The 18,201-nt window shown below is 41.4% G+C and overlaps 1 protein-coding gene across 1 annotated transcript in view; it reads left to right on the forward strand.

The window, feature by feature from the left end:
• The window catches only part of CA10 (carbonic anhydrase 10), a 423,683-nt gene that overhangs the window by 379,459 nt on the left and 26,023 nt on the right, over positions 1-18,201 (forward strand). The window contains exon 5 of the mRNA XM_070736011.1: positions 13,504-13,599. Coding sequence (XP_070592112.1) covers positions 13,504-13,599 — 96 coding nt within the window. The remainder of the gene's footprint in view (positions 1-13,503; positions 13,600-18,201) is intronic.

Here is an 18,201-nt window from a genome sequence, read left to right on the forward strand (position 1 = left end):
GATCCATCAGGCGCCTGGGGCGGAACAACTTAATCGGTTCCGCCTCCCTGCGAGGGAGGATTGGAGCCAGGAAGTCAAGTCGCAGTAGAAAATGGTCTGACCATGACAAAGGCAATACTTCTAAGCCCCTTAATCTCAGACCATTACTCAGTTGCTCAGAGAGGAATACCATGTCAGGTGCGTGCCCTCCCTTATGATTACTCTGTTGCTGAAGTCGTATTTTTTGCAGTCAAGTTTGCTACATTTGCTGTATTAACTTTTCTAAATATGGAAGGCTAAGAAGAGTAGTATTGTATTACATTTCTCTGAGTTTCACATGTAATCCACGTGATTGTTGTTCCAAAGGTGCTGTTCAAAAGGCAAGGAAGTCCAGTTGCCTTTTGAACACCTTTGGGATAATAGGATGTTGTGGTCCGCCAGTGGCCTATGAAGCTGGCAATAGAGTTGGACAGCAAGGAGCCTGTTCTCAATGCGCGCATGCACAGAGCTGCCAGAAGGCAAGAACAGAGGGGAAGTACTACACGGGAGTAAGGTTTGGAGATAATTGGTCACTGCCATAGGTTATATAAGTGGAGCATTTAAACATGCCTGGGATAAACATATATCTATCCTAAGATAAAATACAGGAAATAGTATAAGGGCAGACTAGATGGACCATGAGGTCTTTTTCTGCTGCCAATCTTCTATGTTTCTACTTCTTTTGTCCAGTTTATTTTAAGGTGGTTGTTCTTGCTGTTGTTATTATTGTTGTTGTGGTGGTGGTTGTTGGCTTTAGAGTCACTGTGAGAAAAAGTAAAAAGATTTAATGGTATAAATACTGAGAGAGAAGAAAAAATTAGATGGCCATTTTGCACTTTCTATTTAAGTCAGCTTTCTTTATTACAATGTACTTCTCCAGCTGAAGAATCAGTAAGGAAGCATTATGTTTTCCAAGCAGCTAAAATGCATCTCTCAAGATTGCCTGGTCCATAACCAATCTGTTGCTTTATGTCATAGTAAAAATATGACCATGCAAAACACCTGGTTTGGGTGCTTGGATGTGAAGTTGTCCAGAACTTTTGATAGTTGATCTTTGCAATAGTGGATAGATTACATTCTTCAAATCCATTTCTGCATCCTTCCTATTCCCCATGATCGTTTTATTAGTGAATATTATTCCTTAGGGTTTATTATACAAAAAGCACAGTGAGGTCCATGATTAATAAAATGTTTGTACCTGTGTGACTTTATACATTAAAATCAAGGAAAGAACATTGTTGCTCTTTTCATAGCTCGACTAAAGAACCTTAACAATGTAGATTCTGCTATATGACTGTTTTTTTGGCGCATTTATCTGTACTTATCCAACACCTTGAAGAAACAGACTTTCCTGTTGCAGTTCAAGGCCAGCAGGAGATAACCACCTTCCTAATTTTTTTCCTTTCTTTCTTTTACAAACATTGCAGATAGCCTTTAGCACTGAATTCTTGAAAGCAAGTGAGAGCTATTTTTCACTCTTGCTGATACACACACACACAAATTATTTGTTTTTGGACTTTCAACATCTCATGTCTCTGAATTTCATACATACATACAATATTCTTAATAGATTGTGCAGAATCAGACGCATTAACACTCAAATTAAAAAACAAAGAAGAATCCGACCATTATAAAACTTGGAAATACTTCTATAATTGGTTTAAGAGAAGAAACAAAAACTTAAATTGAAATACAATAATAATAATACTTTATATCCTTTTTATTTCATATGAAAAATTATAAAAGATCTATATACAATATTTTTTTTAGGGAAGATTTGTATGAATTTAAATAAATTAAACATGAATGAAAGAAGGTGGTTAAGAAAATAAAAATGATTAAAGGAATATGGACAACAGAGTGGGTCTTCTCCGGGTCCCGTCAACTAAACAATGTCGGTTGGCGGGCCCCAGGGGAAGAGCCTTCTCTGTGGTGGCCCCGGCCCTCTGGAACCAACTCCCCCCGGAGATTAGAACTGCCCCTACTCTCCCTGCCTTCCGTAAAGCTCTTAAAACCCACCTTTGTCGTCAGGCATGGGGGAACTGAAACACCTCCCCCGGCCACGTACAATTTATGTATGGTATGTTTGTGTGTGTGCTTGTTAATATAGTGGGGTTCTTTTTAAAACTATTTTAAATACTTAAATTTATTGAATTTATTTGGATTTGTACGATTGTTTATATTTTTTGTTGTGAGCCGCCCCGAGTTCGCGGAGAGGGGCGGCATACAAATCTAAATAATAAATAAATAAATAAATAAATAAAAATGATAGATACCGATGTTATGAGATACTTCACCAGTAGATAATTTAAAACTACATGATGATTTATAACTTACCCCCTCAAGGGAATTTAAGTACAAATATTATATATTATGTTATATGTTAATTGTTATTGTCATCATTGTTTAGTATACTTAAATAAGTAATGATATTATAAGAATTATTCTTTTTGTGTGTGTGTGTGTGTTTGTTTGTTTGTTTGTTTATTTGTTTGTTTGTCTGTCTGTCTGTTAGTATGTGTTAATTTGGCATTGTTTCAACTTATGATTTATACCATTTATTTTATTTGTGTAAATGTGTATATATGTAATAAAAATTATTTTCTAAAAAAAAACAACAATATTTTTTGTTCTTAAAATAATTACCATCTATTATCATTTCATTTTCAGTACATTTCCCACATTTCTTTTCCTCTTAATATCTGTCAGTAGTCTTTCCCCCCCTCTTCCTTTATCTCTAATTTTAATTCCAACAAGAAAAAGGTGGTCATTTCCCAACTTATATATATATTTTAATATTAGTATATTTTACTTTGCTTATTTCCTAAATATTAATCAAAAAACAACTTATAACAACTCAGAAAGGGTCCGCAACTTGGGCATCCTCTTCAATCCACAGCTGACTTTATAATACCATCTTTTGGCTGCGACGAGGGGGGCATTTGCCCAGGTTCGCCTGGTGCACCAGTTGCGGCCCTATTTGGAGAGGGAGTCTTTGCTCACGGTCACTCATGCCTTTATCACCTTGAGATTCAACTACTGCAATGCTCTCTACATGGGGCTACCTTTGAAGAATGTTTGGAAACTTCAAACGTCTAGAATGCAATCGCATGAGCAGTTATGGGCCTTCCAAGGCATATCCATATTTCACCATCACTCTGCGGACTGCATTGGTTGCTGATTAGTTTCTGGACACAATTCAAAATATTGGTTATGATCTACAAAGCCCTACATGGCATTGGGACAGGTTATCTCCGAGACCGCCTTCTGCCGCATGAATCCCTGTGCCCGGTCAGGTCCCACAGAGTTGGCCTTCTCACGATCCCATCAACCAGACAATGTCATTTGGCAGGGCCTATAGGAAGAGCCTTCTCTGTGGGGGCCCCTACCCTCCTCGCCTTCCGTAAAAGTTTAAAGACTCATTTATGCTGCCAGGCTTGGGGCCATTAGATCTTAGCCACCTGATCAATGAATGTTTAGTATGTTTGTTCGTTTGAGTGAATGGTGATGAATTTTTTTTTTAAAATTACATTAGAGTTTCTAAGTTTTTTAGCCATATTAATTAGATTTTTAGATGTATTGTTTTGTTGTTCTTATATGTTGTGAGCCACCACAAATCCTTGGAGAGGGGTGGCATACGAATCCAATCAATCAATCAATCAATCAATCAATAATTTTTTTATCCTCATTTCCACATCATTATTTTTCCCTTACAAAATATATTTTAAAATTACATATTTCAATCTTTATATTTTACATATATTTATCCTTATTACAATGAACATTTTATTCATATTTATGTAATACTAGTAATTTAATTAATAGAATAGAATTCTTTATTGGCCAAGTGTGGTTGGATGTACAAGGAATTTGTCTTTAGTGCATATGCTCTCAGTGTACATTGATCTTCTTTATTTCCATATAAATCATATTTAAAAGTCATTTTTTCAATCTTCATCTTTTCTATTATCAAACTTATTTAAAAATATATTGCATATTTCAATCTTTGCATTCTCTTCTATTTTTCAATCTTTACCTTTTCTTTTTGCTGATAATGAAAAGGAAGTGAGACTAGTATAGACCTATTTCAAGCTTATTTGCTCTCATCAGCCAGCCATATCCTTAATGACACTTGAACCTGCAGCCTCTGCCCTGTAAGGCAGTGGCCTTAGCCTCTAGACTACAGGTTCTCCTCCTTATCAGTTTGTACCAGGGAAGGGTTATATGTGATTTTTTTTTGTCGAGTCACCTTGGTAAACCCAAATATGAGAGGAGACGAGAGCCAGCTGATGAGAGCAAATAAGTTTGAAATAGATCTATAGTAGTCTCCCTTTCTTTTCATTATCAGCAAAAATATGTTACACTTATAGATTATAGTTGTCGGCTATAAAAAGTTTATCTGCCTTGGAATATGGCCCCTGGTGGGACTGAGAGGCAAAAAGGAAGCTGTATGCTCCTCCCATATTTGGGTATACCAGGGTGACTTGACAAAAAAGTTTGTGTGCATGCGTGCATGTGTGTGTGTGTGTAACATATTTTTTCTGATAATGAAAAGGAAGGGACTACTATAGATCTATTTTGGTCTTATTTGTCCTCATCAGATAGCCATACCCTTACTGGGATTTGAACCTTGGGCTCTGCCCTGTAGCCTCTAGGCTACAGGTTCGCCTCCTGTATCAGCTTGTACCAGGGAAGGGTTATGTGTGATCCCCCCCCCCGAGTCATACATAGGTATATGATACAGAAAGTGAGCCTGTAGCCTAAATTAATTAAACATACATGTTAACACTAATTTTTATCTCTTATAGCCCAACACATATAACTTCCTTTCTACATGCTTCCTCTATCATCAAACTTATATTCGAAAAAATTACTTTTCTTTTTTTTCCATACAAAACATATTTAAAAGTTACATATTTTCAATCTTTATATTTTCTAATGCAAGACTTATATTCAAAAATATTTCTACTACACATTAGACGACTTGACATCTTCACCATTTAGTAGTCTGATTGCGAGATGGTGGCTATAAAATATGAAAATAAAACGAATTCAAAAAGGAATTCAGAAGAGTTTCTGAGCGCTTTTAACACCTCAATCTCTTACTAGTATATAAATTAACTGACACTAATGTATCCCCATCAACACTAACAGGCAAGCTACTCAATATAAATAGAGAGCAAACCCCGCTTTCTTCTAGATGTTACCCCATCAGGTAACAAAATGTCTGCAACTAACCAACTAAGTTCAGAAAATGCTCCAGAGTTATCTGTTTCTTGTACTTTCTGAAAGTAGACCATGAGACTGAATCTCAAATGATTTCCAACAACCTTACATAGCATAGTGGTTAAGATGTGTGAAACTAGGCTGAAATTGGCATAACCTAAATATGAGACAGGCATGGAAGCAGCAAGGAGACAATGCAGGAATCCTATCTAAAAGATCATTTGTGGGTCGTAGATAAGAAGAAACGAAGTTAAAGAAACAAAGGAAAAAATGTCTCCTGAACCAGACAACGAAGCTGGGTCTAAGCACACAGAAAACCCTCAATCCCAGTTAATGAGAAAGAGATTGGGTTAATAGAGATCTGAAACTCATTTACTCCTATCCAACTTTCCTTAGGGATAGGCATATTATTTGTGTGGTACTAAGCTGTTCTATCCAAGGACCAACCTTCCGTCCTTCCTGCTTGCTTTGGACTCCAGAAAGAGCAAAAAATAGCATTACTCCTATTTTATTTAATAGGTAAAGGAGATAACCCATGAAATTCTTCAGTAGAATCCCATTTCTGTGTCCATTTTGAGGACATTATTATGCTGGACTACGTACGTCTTTTCCCTAAAGGAGCTAACAGTGAGGAACTTGCTTTACAAAATAAGCAATGGTTTTAAAAACCTAAAAATATTTTTAAAGAAATATAAAGCAGAGGCTGTGCGAGAAATGCTAACAGCAAGAATAAATGGATTATAAATCCTGGTAAACAGATTGATATTTTTCTCCTACACTATCCACACTTTTAGCAGCATACATTTAAAAAAAGGTTTGTCTGAAATGCAGTGGTTATCATGAGAATTTAATTTGCATAGCCTAGATTTAAAACCATTGCTGCAGGAGAGGAGAGAAAAATATTTCCAACAATATCCAGAAACACAGGATAGAACAGCTTCTGCACATTTTTTTCATTATTAGAACAGCAACATCCAGAGTAAAATTTACCAGTGTTATAAAATTGCAAGGTGGGAAGGCAAGCCTTAATTAGAATATTTGCAAGGGATAGATGCAAATACAGGTTTGTGCAAAAAAATAGCCCCTTTTTTTGGCAGGAGATCACAAGTGTATGGAAGGAAGGGCAGATAGATACAGTACATGTGTGTATAAAAGGAATAGATACCAAAAATATATAAACAGTTAATCATGGATCCCCTAATAATAGCTAGATTAGTTTAAAGCTTACAACATTTGTGACCCAGAGTCAAAATATCATTGGGATATTTATATGGATCTTGCTTTGGAGGGTATATGGAAATGATCATAATTTGTGTAGGCAGTAATTACAGACAGTCCTCTGTATTTTTTATGTTATCAGATTATATTCCAAGATGCTGGTCATCAGTCAATTTGATTGTAAGTCCAACCAGTACAGTTCTTACCTTATGTAAATGGCACATATCTAATTCCAGACGAACTACAATTCAGTCACTGCACAAAGGAAAAACATTTTAAAATAAAACCATCATGAGATCAGGAAAAACACAGGATTGGGTGATGTTCCAAATAGTGTACCATCAGCCTCCCAATGTGTGACAATGTGGCCAACATCATGTGCAGCGTGCCATAAACTAACCCTTTCTCCACTTGCACTGCTTCGGAGAGTCCAACATGGTTAATCTTCAGCCTAGCTGGAAGGGACTGAGTTAAAAATTAGCATAATTTACTGGTCCAACCCCCATGCTGCCCTTTCCGGGTCAGTCTAAAAAACTCAGTCATAGTGTAGGGACACATGAGTTTTTCCTCCTAGGACTCTTAGAGTCTAGGGGTAGTTTTTAATTGTTTTCTTATTTGTTATTAATTGTATATTTATCTGTATTAACTGTTTGAAATAAATGTACTAACTGTACTTAATGAATTTTTCTCCTTTCTGTTTCTATTTCAGATTTATGGAGCAACACACCTCGTGTGATTGGGCCCCTGCTCTGTGGAGTATGGCCCCAATTCGGCTTTCCCAGTTCGGAGCTTGTCCCCTGCGTGGGGACAGCTCCCAAGGCTGGAGGTTACCGGTGATGAAGGTCCCTGGCCTGCGCGGCCATACCGTTCCTTGCAGCAGGAGGAGATTCAAATCTCCCGCCACAGAACGACACCGGCAGAGGTCCCCGGCCTGCGCGGCCATATCTCAGGGCGAGGCGTTTTTCTTTACTATGCTGGGCTAGAGCGAGCAATTGGAAATTCCCGCCCAAAAACGCCGCCCGGGATCGGTTTTAAACCGATTATTCCCCTTTGCTGCCTGAGTCGGCTACATAAGGGAAGGGCCATTACAAGATGGCGCGGCACACAGGGAGCCGCCATTTTGGAACAACCGACTTCCGGCCTGGTTCCTAGAAGGGCAGGAAGAGACCGGATTTCCTGTTACACAGGAAAAAGAATTGCGGTGGCCATTTTTCGCTCGGTAATACTGGTTATAACAAAGAAAAGGCTCTTTCCTCCATTCTCACGTTACGGAGGCTTGCAATTAAATCCCCAATGGCTGATCTTCCACAGCAGGGGACAGCAGAGCCCTCAGCCACAAAGGCCAAGGAGAAAACACACTCCTCAAAGGCAAAGTCAAAAACCTCTCAGTCATCATCTGGATTAAGAGAGGCCGAGCGTCGAATTAAAGCATTGGAGGAGCAACTAGAGGCTCAGAAGCAATGCAATACCACTGTCTCATCGGTACCAGGTCAGAGTGGGGGTGTGATAACTGGGACTCCTCCAAGACTCCCAGAAGGAAATGGTTTGGCAACAGACAGGGACTGGTCCCCAGATAGGTTCGGGGGCCCATCCCAGGTGGCAGACCCTATAAGACCTGAGGTTACCAGGCCATCCTCTGTCTCACCTGCATGGCACATGCCGCCCCCACCATTGCCTTCTGCCACATTCACCCCAACAGCTGCGGGGCTCAGATCATCCCCAGATACCTGGCAACGCCTGCCACCAGCCTTGCAGGATATGATTGCTTCAGCATATTCGCATGGCATAGTAACGGGAGTGCAACAAGCAAATGCACCTCCTGCCCCACTAAATCCTACTCCTCCTCCTTCCCTACAAAGGAATATCTGGGCAGCACCGGCTTCCCCATCCCCTGCTCATGACTCCTTCCTAGAAGATCCTGCATTCAGAGGGCAGGGCTCAGAGCCAGATGATGGCCTATCTGAGGATGAAGGAGCACCCCCGGAGCCACCAACATATACAGGCCTCTTTAGACCCGCTATCTTTCGCGTACTGCTTAATAAAGCAAAGATGACTGTGGCCTTGGGCACCCCTGAAAAGCCCACAGATTCTGCATCAGCCCCTCCTCCAGTCTCGAGGGTGCTCACGGAGATCCAAAGGGATGCTGACCTTATACCAGCCCCTAAGCTCTTTTTGGACAATGTACAGAGGCCTTGGCAATACCCAGCAGCTGCTCTAGGCCCAACAGCTTCTGAGCGTAAATTTTATGCATTTGAGCCAGAATTGGAAAAGTTACTTGAATTTCCAACGGTGGATGCTCCAATTGCAGCTCTAGTATCTAACGCATTAGTTCCTTCCGAGGTGGCAGATGGCCTAAAGCCGGAAGACCGGAAGGCAGAGGCAATTAACAAAAAAGCTCACCAGATGTCGGCATGGGCCCTCAAAGCAGCTTCGGCAGCCTCATTTTTTAACAGAGCTTCGGTCCTTTGGCTCCAAGAAATGCTCTCTAAGCTGGGACCTGAGGAGGGTCGCTTAAGGCAAGACCTTAACAAGCTGCTAGCCGCAGCAGAATTCTCGGCGGATGCCACTCTGTCTGCATCTCGTTTCTCCTCACGAGCCCTAGCAGCAAACCAGTCATCCCGACGCTTACTCTGGCTCCGGACTTGGCAAGCTGACGCCAAGTCCAAGGGACGTCTAGCCTCGGCCCCATTTGATGGGTCAAGATTGTTTGGAGAATCTCTGGACAAGGTCCTTGTGGAAGACAAGGACAAGAAAAAAGTCATGCCTAGATCTTACAGAAGGCAGGAAAGACGCACTGCTCCATATTCTAGGCGCCAGCCCTTTCGGGCCGAATCTTCCCCCTCTGCACCCCAGGCTGGAAGATCTTATACCCAGGGGTCCTACTCCCAACTGTCCTACAGAGGGGACAGAGGTGGATTTGGAGATAGGAACAGGCAGTTCCAACAATCAAGGAGGACCTATAGAGGTTCCAACAGAGGAGGCTTTAGAAGGAACAAATGACTCTGCCAAGTCAGTTCCCATAGGGGGGCGGCTGCAGCACTTCACCGCCTCCTGGGCATCTATGTCCACCGACACTTGGGCCATAAATACCATAACTCAAGGACTCACCCTGGAGTTCACCCTGAATCCGCCAAACAGATTTCTGGAGTGTCCGGTTCTCTCCAACAATCACAAGCGCAACCTCCTTTACCAAGAAATTCATCATCTATTTCAAATCAGAGCCATCGAGAAGGTTCCTCCACACCAGGAGAAACAGGGGTACTATTCCATAGTGTTTATAGTACCCAAAGCCTCGGGGGGTTGCCGCCTCATCCTCAACCTGAAGCAGTTGAACTTATACATAAAATACTGAAGGTTCAAAATGCACTCTCTAAGGACTATACTAGCCGCAATACGTCAACAGGACTGGCTGACGTCAATAGACCTCAAAGAGGCATACCTCCATGTCCCAGTGCATCCAGATTCCAGGAAATACCTTCGGTTTTGTTTCGAAAACCACCATTTCCAGTACAAGGCGATGCCTTTTGGCCTATCGTCAGCTCCCAGGACTTTTACAAAGTTATTGGACATCCTCACCGCAGAGCTACGGACACGCCCGCTACGACTGATGGCGTATCTGGACGATATTATTATACTGTCCAGCAGCTACAGCCGAGCACGACGCGACCTGTCAGAGACTATGGAGACCTTGGCAGAGGCGGGGTTCTCAATCAACTACCAAAAGAGTCATCTCATACCGACCAGGTACTTACCTCACCTAGGTACCTACATAGACACCATGGAAGGCAAGGTCTTCCTATCACCAGACCGCCAGGTCAAGGTCAGGTCGCTGATCACAGAAGCGCAACGCAACCGTACAGTAACGTTGGCCTTTCTGTCCCAGCTGTTGGGAGTTCTCATCTCCTGCATAGGCATTGTTCCCTGGGCCAGACTGCATGCCAGACCACTGCAGTGGTTTCTCATTCCCTTTCAACAAAACCGGACCAGCCACTCTTCCAGATTGGTGACAATCTCACAAGAGGTACGCAGATCACTCCCATGGTGGAAGTCGTCGGCGCTACATCAAGGATCGCCGTTCCTACTACAACAAGAGGTGACGATAACTACGGACGCGAGTCTCTCGGGTTGGGGAGCTCACTCCGAGGTAGGGATGGCCCAAGGATTATGGAGTCCAGAGGATCTCGCATGCAACAACATCAATTACTTGGAACTCAGAGCAGTCCACCTGGCTCTACGACACTTCACAGGCCTGGTGAGGGGCCGAAATGTACTGATACTTACAGACAATGTGGCAACCAGGGCACACATCAACCACCAAGGCGGCACGAAGTCAGGTCACCTGATGCGAGAATCTCAGTCCCTGTTCAGGTGGGCAGAGCAACACCTCGCATCTCTGCGAGCAGAGCACATATCCGGCACCTCCAACATACAGGCGGATTGGCTCAGTCGGACCACGATCGACCCGACAGAGTGGAGCCTGAGTTCGGATCTCTTCCAAGACATTGTGCACAGATTTGGGATTCCAGCAGTGGACCTATTCGCCACCTGCCACAACAGCCACCTACCAAGGTTCTTCTCAAGGTTCCCCTCACCTGGAGCGGAACAGATCAATGCTCTAGCCTGCCCATGGCCAAGGGAGCTGCTGTATGCATTCCCTCCCGTCTGCCTAATTCCGAGGGTAATACACAAACTATTACAAGAACAGGCAGAAATTCTCCTGGTGGCCCCTCATTGGCCCAGACGCCCTTGGTTTGCGGACCTAGTGGACCTCTCAATCTCTCCCCCTTGGCGCATTCCACATCACAAGGTGGTACTGACACAGGGATCAATTTGCCATCCAGACCCCCAGTGGTGGAGTCTTGCCGTGTGGCACTTGAGGGGGAGAGACTAAGGAAGGAACAGGTTCCGGATAAGGTGATCTCCACCATACAGGCAGCACGCCGTCCTTCCACAACGCGAATTTACCAGGCTACCTGGAAAGCCTACTGTGCTTTCTGCAGAGGTCGTAATCAGGATCCTCAGTCACCATCAGTGATCCAAATTCTGGAGTTCTTACAAGCAGGTTTGGATAAAGGACTGGCTCCAAATACACTCCGCAGGCAAACGGCAGCTATTGCCACTATACTTAAAATGGACTTCACTACTCCAATTTCCCAGCACCCATGGATTCGGGATTTTATTAGAGGAGCAGCGAACATTAGACCTCCTACTATACACCGTTTCCCCACATGGGATCTGCCACTGGTGTTACAGGCCCTCACGGAGCCTCCCTTCGAACCCTTGAGGGAGATACCGCTACGCCTGTTATCTCTGAAAACAGCCTTCCTCACGGCAATCACATCAGCAAGGAGGGTCTCCGAACTCTCAGCCCTATCAGTCCGGCCGGACCTATGTATCTTCCACACCAACAGAGTGGTCCTCAGGCCAGATCCCGCCTTCCTACCTAAGGTGAACACGGTCTTTCACAGATCTCAGGACATTGTACTGCCAGACTTTTGTGCCCAGGGGTCCCACCCACTGGAACTAAGATGGCACAAGTTGGATGTCAGACGAGCCATCAAACTTTATATTCGACGGACTAACACCTTTAGAAAGACAGAAGCCCTATTTGTCTCATATTTTCCAGCATCTATGGGGAGTAAAGTTTCGCCCAAGACAATTAGTTGCTGGATTCGTTCCTGCATCATCACTGCTTACAAATCAAGGTCTACACCGATACCAAGAGGCATCACAGCGCACTCAACAAGGAGTGCAGCCACTTCAGTGGCATGGACAACACAGGCCCCGATTGACGATATTTGCCGTGCGGCAACTTGGGCCACGCCTAATACATTCATTAAACATTACAGATTGGACACTTTCGCTTCTGCGGAAGCAGCCTTTGGACGCAGAGTATTGCAGAGAGTTTGCACCGATCCTGCGCCCCTGGTCCAGCCTTCCCCCCCCTAATAAGTTAAGCTTGGGTATATCCCATGTTGGACTCTCCGAAGCAGTGCAAGTGGAGAAGAACCGTTGCACTTACCTGAACGGTCTTCTCGCTGCACTGCAAGGAGAGTCCAAACCCACCCGGCTGTTTGGGCCCAGGGTCTCAGAGTTGTCATAGTTTGAGTTACTTTCAAGTTGGTTAATTAATAAAGTTTCCTTGGTTTACTATCACTATGACTTCGTTTTATTGTAAGACTGACCCGGAAAGGGCAGCATGGGGGTTGGACCAGTAAATTATGCTAATTTTTAACTCAGTCCCTTCCAGCTAGGCTGAAGATTAACCATGTTGGACTCTCCTTGCAGTGCAGCGAGAAGACCGTTCAGGTAAGTGCAACGGTTCTTTTGGCCTTCTGAGACTTTCTAGATTAAAGTTGTTGTTGGTACCAGCAGAAGTTTGTAAGATAGAAGTTTGTAAAAAGAGGACTATTTGTGGAGCCTGTGAAATTGAAGAACATACATCATAGCACCTAGTGGATTACTTTGGCACATGATGTTGTGACACTCAGGTTCATATACAGTACTCAGAGGAATTTTGAATATAGCTTTGGAGGCTTTCTCATGTGTTGCCTTGTGTGAACCTTCCCAGTGTGTGATTCAAAATACCTACAGTTGGCGCTGCCATTTCCTTTCTCTCACAAGCCTGCAAGGATCTGCCTTCAACTATCCCTGTGCAGAACCTGGGATGCTAAAGAAAATGGGCTGAGGAAGAAAAGACATATTGCAGGATTATATAAATGCTTTTGCAGCAAAAGAGCTCTAACCTTTGTAGTAAAATCAGCTTCTTAATGTGTCCAATTCACCCTTTGACAGTTGAGAAGAGGAATAATGATACACTCCTATGCAAGTCAGATGACTACAGTGATTATTAAAAGTATGTGGATAGCAAAACAACAACAATAATAATAATAATAATGATAAATTATCATAAAATGTACAAACTTGATGGAAATCACATGGCAAACAGATATGCCATTATAAAGAGGATGTTTATTGCTTTATAAGAGGAGTGGGTTTCATTCTCCACTATTTACTCTTCATTTTTCCCTCTATCCTTAGGTTCAACTAATCCACTATAACCATGAGTTATATACAAATGTCACAGAAGCTGCAAAAAGTCCCAATGGTTTGGTGGTAGTTTCTATATTTCTGAAAGTAAGTATAGTAAAATTTCCTAAATGTTTAATTACATTCTGCTGGGTGATTTTAACAAATGAAGCATTGATGAAGAAATGATGCATTGTTGTAAGCCACCCCGAGTCCTTGGGGCGGCATATAAATCTGATTAATAAATAAATAATAAATAAATCCAGGAAGTCTACTTGCTACCCCAGATGTGCTGATATTACAACTTCCCGACTGCCATATAGAAAAGGAATTGTTATTCTCTGGAATATTTACAGAATGGGGAAGACAATTTTGAAGATTGTCTGCTGGCATTTAAAAAGTGCTGGTTCTTTGGGGATAAAGAAGTCATGCCTTAGGATTAAAAGCAATTACATATCAAAACATACAAAGAAAAGGAAAGAAAGAAAAATGAAGGAAAGTAGACAAACAACTCATTTTTCTTTCTTTTTTTCTTTGTATGCTTTGTTTGTTTATATTGCTTTTATATGTAGAAATTTAATAAAGATTATTTTTTTTAAAAGGAAAGCAATTATATCACTTTGGAGAGAGACACAAACATTACACCAATCCATTTCCATCTGAAAATAATGTAGTAATATTTTATATTACTGTAATTGTGTTATTAATAATACTCTTCAGCAGATGCTCAGAAAACATCATAGATCTTTTTGGGCCCTTTTTTCTTATCCCATTTCAGGTGCTTTGGGGTTTCTTCCCTCCATAAATATTTTTAGAATAGATTGTACTTTGTTTTTTGCACAAAGAGGGTTATTACTCCCCAGTGAGCTATCCAATAGTCCCTATACTAAATGATTTACATACATTGAGGTAAAGGCAGAGATAATATTTGGAAAGCATTTGTTGCATGTTCCTTTCTGGAAAACAGGATTTGTAGATTTGTGGTATCATTCACTTGGCACTAGAGAAATGGTTAGGGATAGTCAGAATTGTCAGAGACATGAAGGGAGCAATGGAAGCAGAACTTTAGCCTGAAATATTAGCAGTCCTCAAAATAGGTTGCCCAGCATATAGAGGGCTATCTCATATTTCCTAAATCAATGTCACGCAGGTGGCAATATGTCACCTGTTATATTATTTAATAGAGGTGCATCTCAGAACAATCTCCATTAGGAAGGCCTGTCGCTCACTCCACCCCAATGAAGAGAAATTGGGGCTAATCTACCGTATTTTTCAGAATATAAGACACACCATTTTCTCCCTAAAAAGGCTGAAAATTTGGGTGTATTTTATTATTATTATTATTATTATTATTATTATTATTATTATTATTTTATTATTATTATTTATTAGATTTGTATGCAAGGAGGGTGGGGGCAGTTCTAATCTCTGGAGGGAGCTGATTCCAGAGGGTCGGAGCCACCACAGAGAAGGCTCTTCCTCTGGGTCCCGCCAAACGACATTGTTTAATTAAATGTAATAATTTATACTCTATAAATTATTATAGAGTATAAAGTATAACTATAAAGTATAGTTATACTCTGAAAGTAATAATTTATTACATTAGTATGCCACCTTTCTGAAGACTTGGAGTGGCTCACAACAATAGTGAACAATGTAAACAAATCCAATACTTAAAAAGACATCTAAAAACCCATATCATTAAAATAACCATACAACTCAATCATACCATACGTAAACAATATTAGCAAGGGGATACCTCAATTACCCCATGCCTGGTGACATAGGTGGGTTTTCAGCACTTTATGAAAGGCAAGGAGGGTGGGGGGTTTCTAATCTCCTAATCTTTTAACATCCCCATGAATGTAGGCTTTACTAACCTTTTTGTTAGCTCTAATGAGGTGCTAATGCAATATTCCATACTTTGCAAGCTAAGCAATCTTCCCTTTGCCTGCTTGCTACTCCCTCCGACAGTCAGCTGAGACTTTTTCAGTCCTAAAGAGGTGCTAACAGTGAAGCAATCTTCCACAAAGCAATTGCCTCTTTGCCTGATTTTCTTATTGTTTCTCTCTGAAAAGAGAGAGATAAATGAAGTGTTTTAGAAACTGTATTTTATCCCCAACCATGGGATAAAAAGCAAGCACGTGGGCTCAAAACCCAAAAACTAATGTGCTGAAGCTGACAGACTAAAGACTAGCCAGATTATTGATGGGCAGATAATTTTTTTCCTATTTTCCTCCCCCAAAACTAAGGTGCATCTTATACTCTGGTGCATCTTTACTCTGAAAAATACAGTATATTATCAAAGCAGTTGCTTCTATACATGTGTGGTAGACACCAAGAGGTCACCATTGTAGGTCAAATGACACAGCTTCTCCAGTCCACTCCAAGAGGCGCTTCAGACGAGCTTTTTGTACAAATTTCCATTCAAGTGTTACACCCTTCAAAGATTTGATACATACATACACTTTTTAAAAAAAATCTGTATGAATCTGGACACCTTGTTGCATGCAAAGAGCTTAATCCTTTCTCTACAACTGCATTTTTTACTAACTGGCCACTCTGCTTCTGGTATGGGATCTTAGAATGATACTGCAAAAACCAGCCAAAGGAGAGACATGGGAAGAGGTACATTATAAAAGTGACAGGCAGAAGAAAATCTAAGCTGATTTTCCCCCGAGCTGCTGCCATTTTTATCTATTACAGCCAGTTAAAATTTCAGACCTAATACAGTAATGGAACTAAAAGGTACTTCGGCTTTCACATTGTAGCAGTTAGCTGATTTTTTTAAAGCACACACATACACATACACATACACACACACACACACACACACACACAACTGTAACTGGGCAGAGAATAGAAGTCTACACAGGCCTTTGTCTTCCCAAAATGACAGGCATGATAGGAACAAAGATAGCACATTTGGCTGAAGTTGTTACAAAGATAGCACATTTGGCTGAAGTTGTTACATTTTGTATGATCATAAATCCTCATTGTACAGGAGTATCACTGGTTGCTATAACCACTAAACCACATTCCTTATTTAAGGCTGGGGATAGCAAGGGTCCATGCTGGTGTACATGTCTCCATGCTCCAACCTTGATTATACTTTTTAACTTATTGGATGGGGTTAAAAAGGCAGAACATTTTTTTTCTTCAATAAGCACTTAAACGGGCCATGTACTAAATGTCCAAGTGATGATCTGATGTGCCCAAGATAGGCAGAACACACACACACACACACACCAAAAAAATCAGTATTTGCCCTTTTTCTTGAATATCTCAGAAGGGTGTTTATTCACTTTACAAAACTTTGTATCACAATAAGTAAGTGCCCCTGGTTTACAAAGGAAATTAATCCAATAAAAAGCTATACTGTATTCCTTTCATACTGTAGAATTCTTAAGAGCTTATTGAGCCGTGGTGGCACAGTGGTTAGAGTGCAGTACTGCAGGATACTTCTGCTGACTGCCAGCTGACTGCAATTTGGCAGTTCAAATCTCACCAGGCTCGAGGTTGACTCAGCCTTCCAAGGTGGATAAAATTAGAACCCATATTGTTGGGGCAATATGCTAACTCTATACACTGTTTAAAGAGTGCTATAAAGCAATATATAAGTTGTTTGGTTGGTTGGTTGGTTGGTTTATTTGTTTGATTTCTATGCTGCCGTTCTCAACCAACTCAGGGTGGTTTAAAACAGAGATAAATACAAATACAAAGCATATAAGAAATCTAATATGAATAAAATTCTTAAAATTCTAAAAAACCCATTTTCCTAAAAAACAATCATCCACATTAATCCAATTAGATTAACCATTCATGACATAGGCCAGAATTAGTTCTTAACAGTCAAGGCCCCCCATGCCTGCCGGCAAAGATGGGTCTTCAGGCCTTGCGAAAGGCCAGAAGGCTGGGGGGAAATTTGTTATTGCTATTTCAAATCCTCCTCCGTATTCTGATAAGAAAAGTAAAGTAAAGAAGGGGGGGGAAGTAATAGAGAAAAAAACAATGTAAGTGGGAATTGCATTCTGAAGACTTCCTTGGTGTAATTTTGCTCTGAATTATTCCCAGACATCATCTTGTATTTTGCTGTCATGCAGTCCAAGCGCAAGAGTCAACCTGACAAGTGCAGGCCAATTAATTCATGGTCAGGTTCCACACTGTAACCTTCACACTGTTTTGCCTTGAACTATCACTGTCATGTATAATGTAACTAAGCCTTGTTCTAAATGAAGGCAGAGAGCAGAGGACAACATATTTCAAAGTGTTGCAGAAGGAACCACAAAAAAGCAGACTCATACCAGATTCATACCTAAGCTTAAAGCAAGAGGACAAGAGCTTAATTACCTTTCTTGAATAGTATTTTAAAGTCATGTTGATCTTTCCTGCATATTAGATGTGGAAGAATTTGCTGCTCTTGACTGGAGTGCAGGTTGATGCCCAGACCTCCTCCTTCTTACTAAAGGCTCCAACTAAAAATGGTTGTGAATCCACAATTCATCCCACAGTAACTGCAGCATAGATGAGAATGCGGCATGCTGTGATTTGAGGCAGAAAGTGATACGTCAAGCTGTGGTGATCACCAAAACAAGCCAGGCTTTGCTCTGGATTTTTGCCTAAATGAGTCTAGAGCAGTGATGGCAAACCTACGGCACCGGTGCCACAGATGGCACGCAGAGCCATATCTGCTGGCATGTGAGCTATTGC

The sequence above is a fragment of the Erythrolamprus reginae genome, chromosome 2 (assembly GCF_031021105.1).
Source record: "Erythrolamprus reginae isolate rEryReg1 chromosome 2, rEryReg1.hap1, whole genome shotgun sequence".
In the NCBI taxonomy this organism is placed as follows: Eukaryota; Metazoa; Chordata; class Lepidosauria; order Squamata; family Dipsadidae; genus Erythrolamprus; species Erythrolamprus reginae.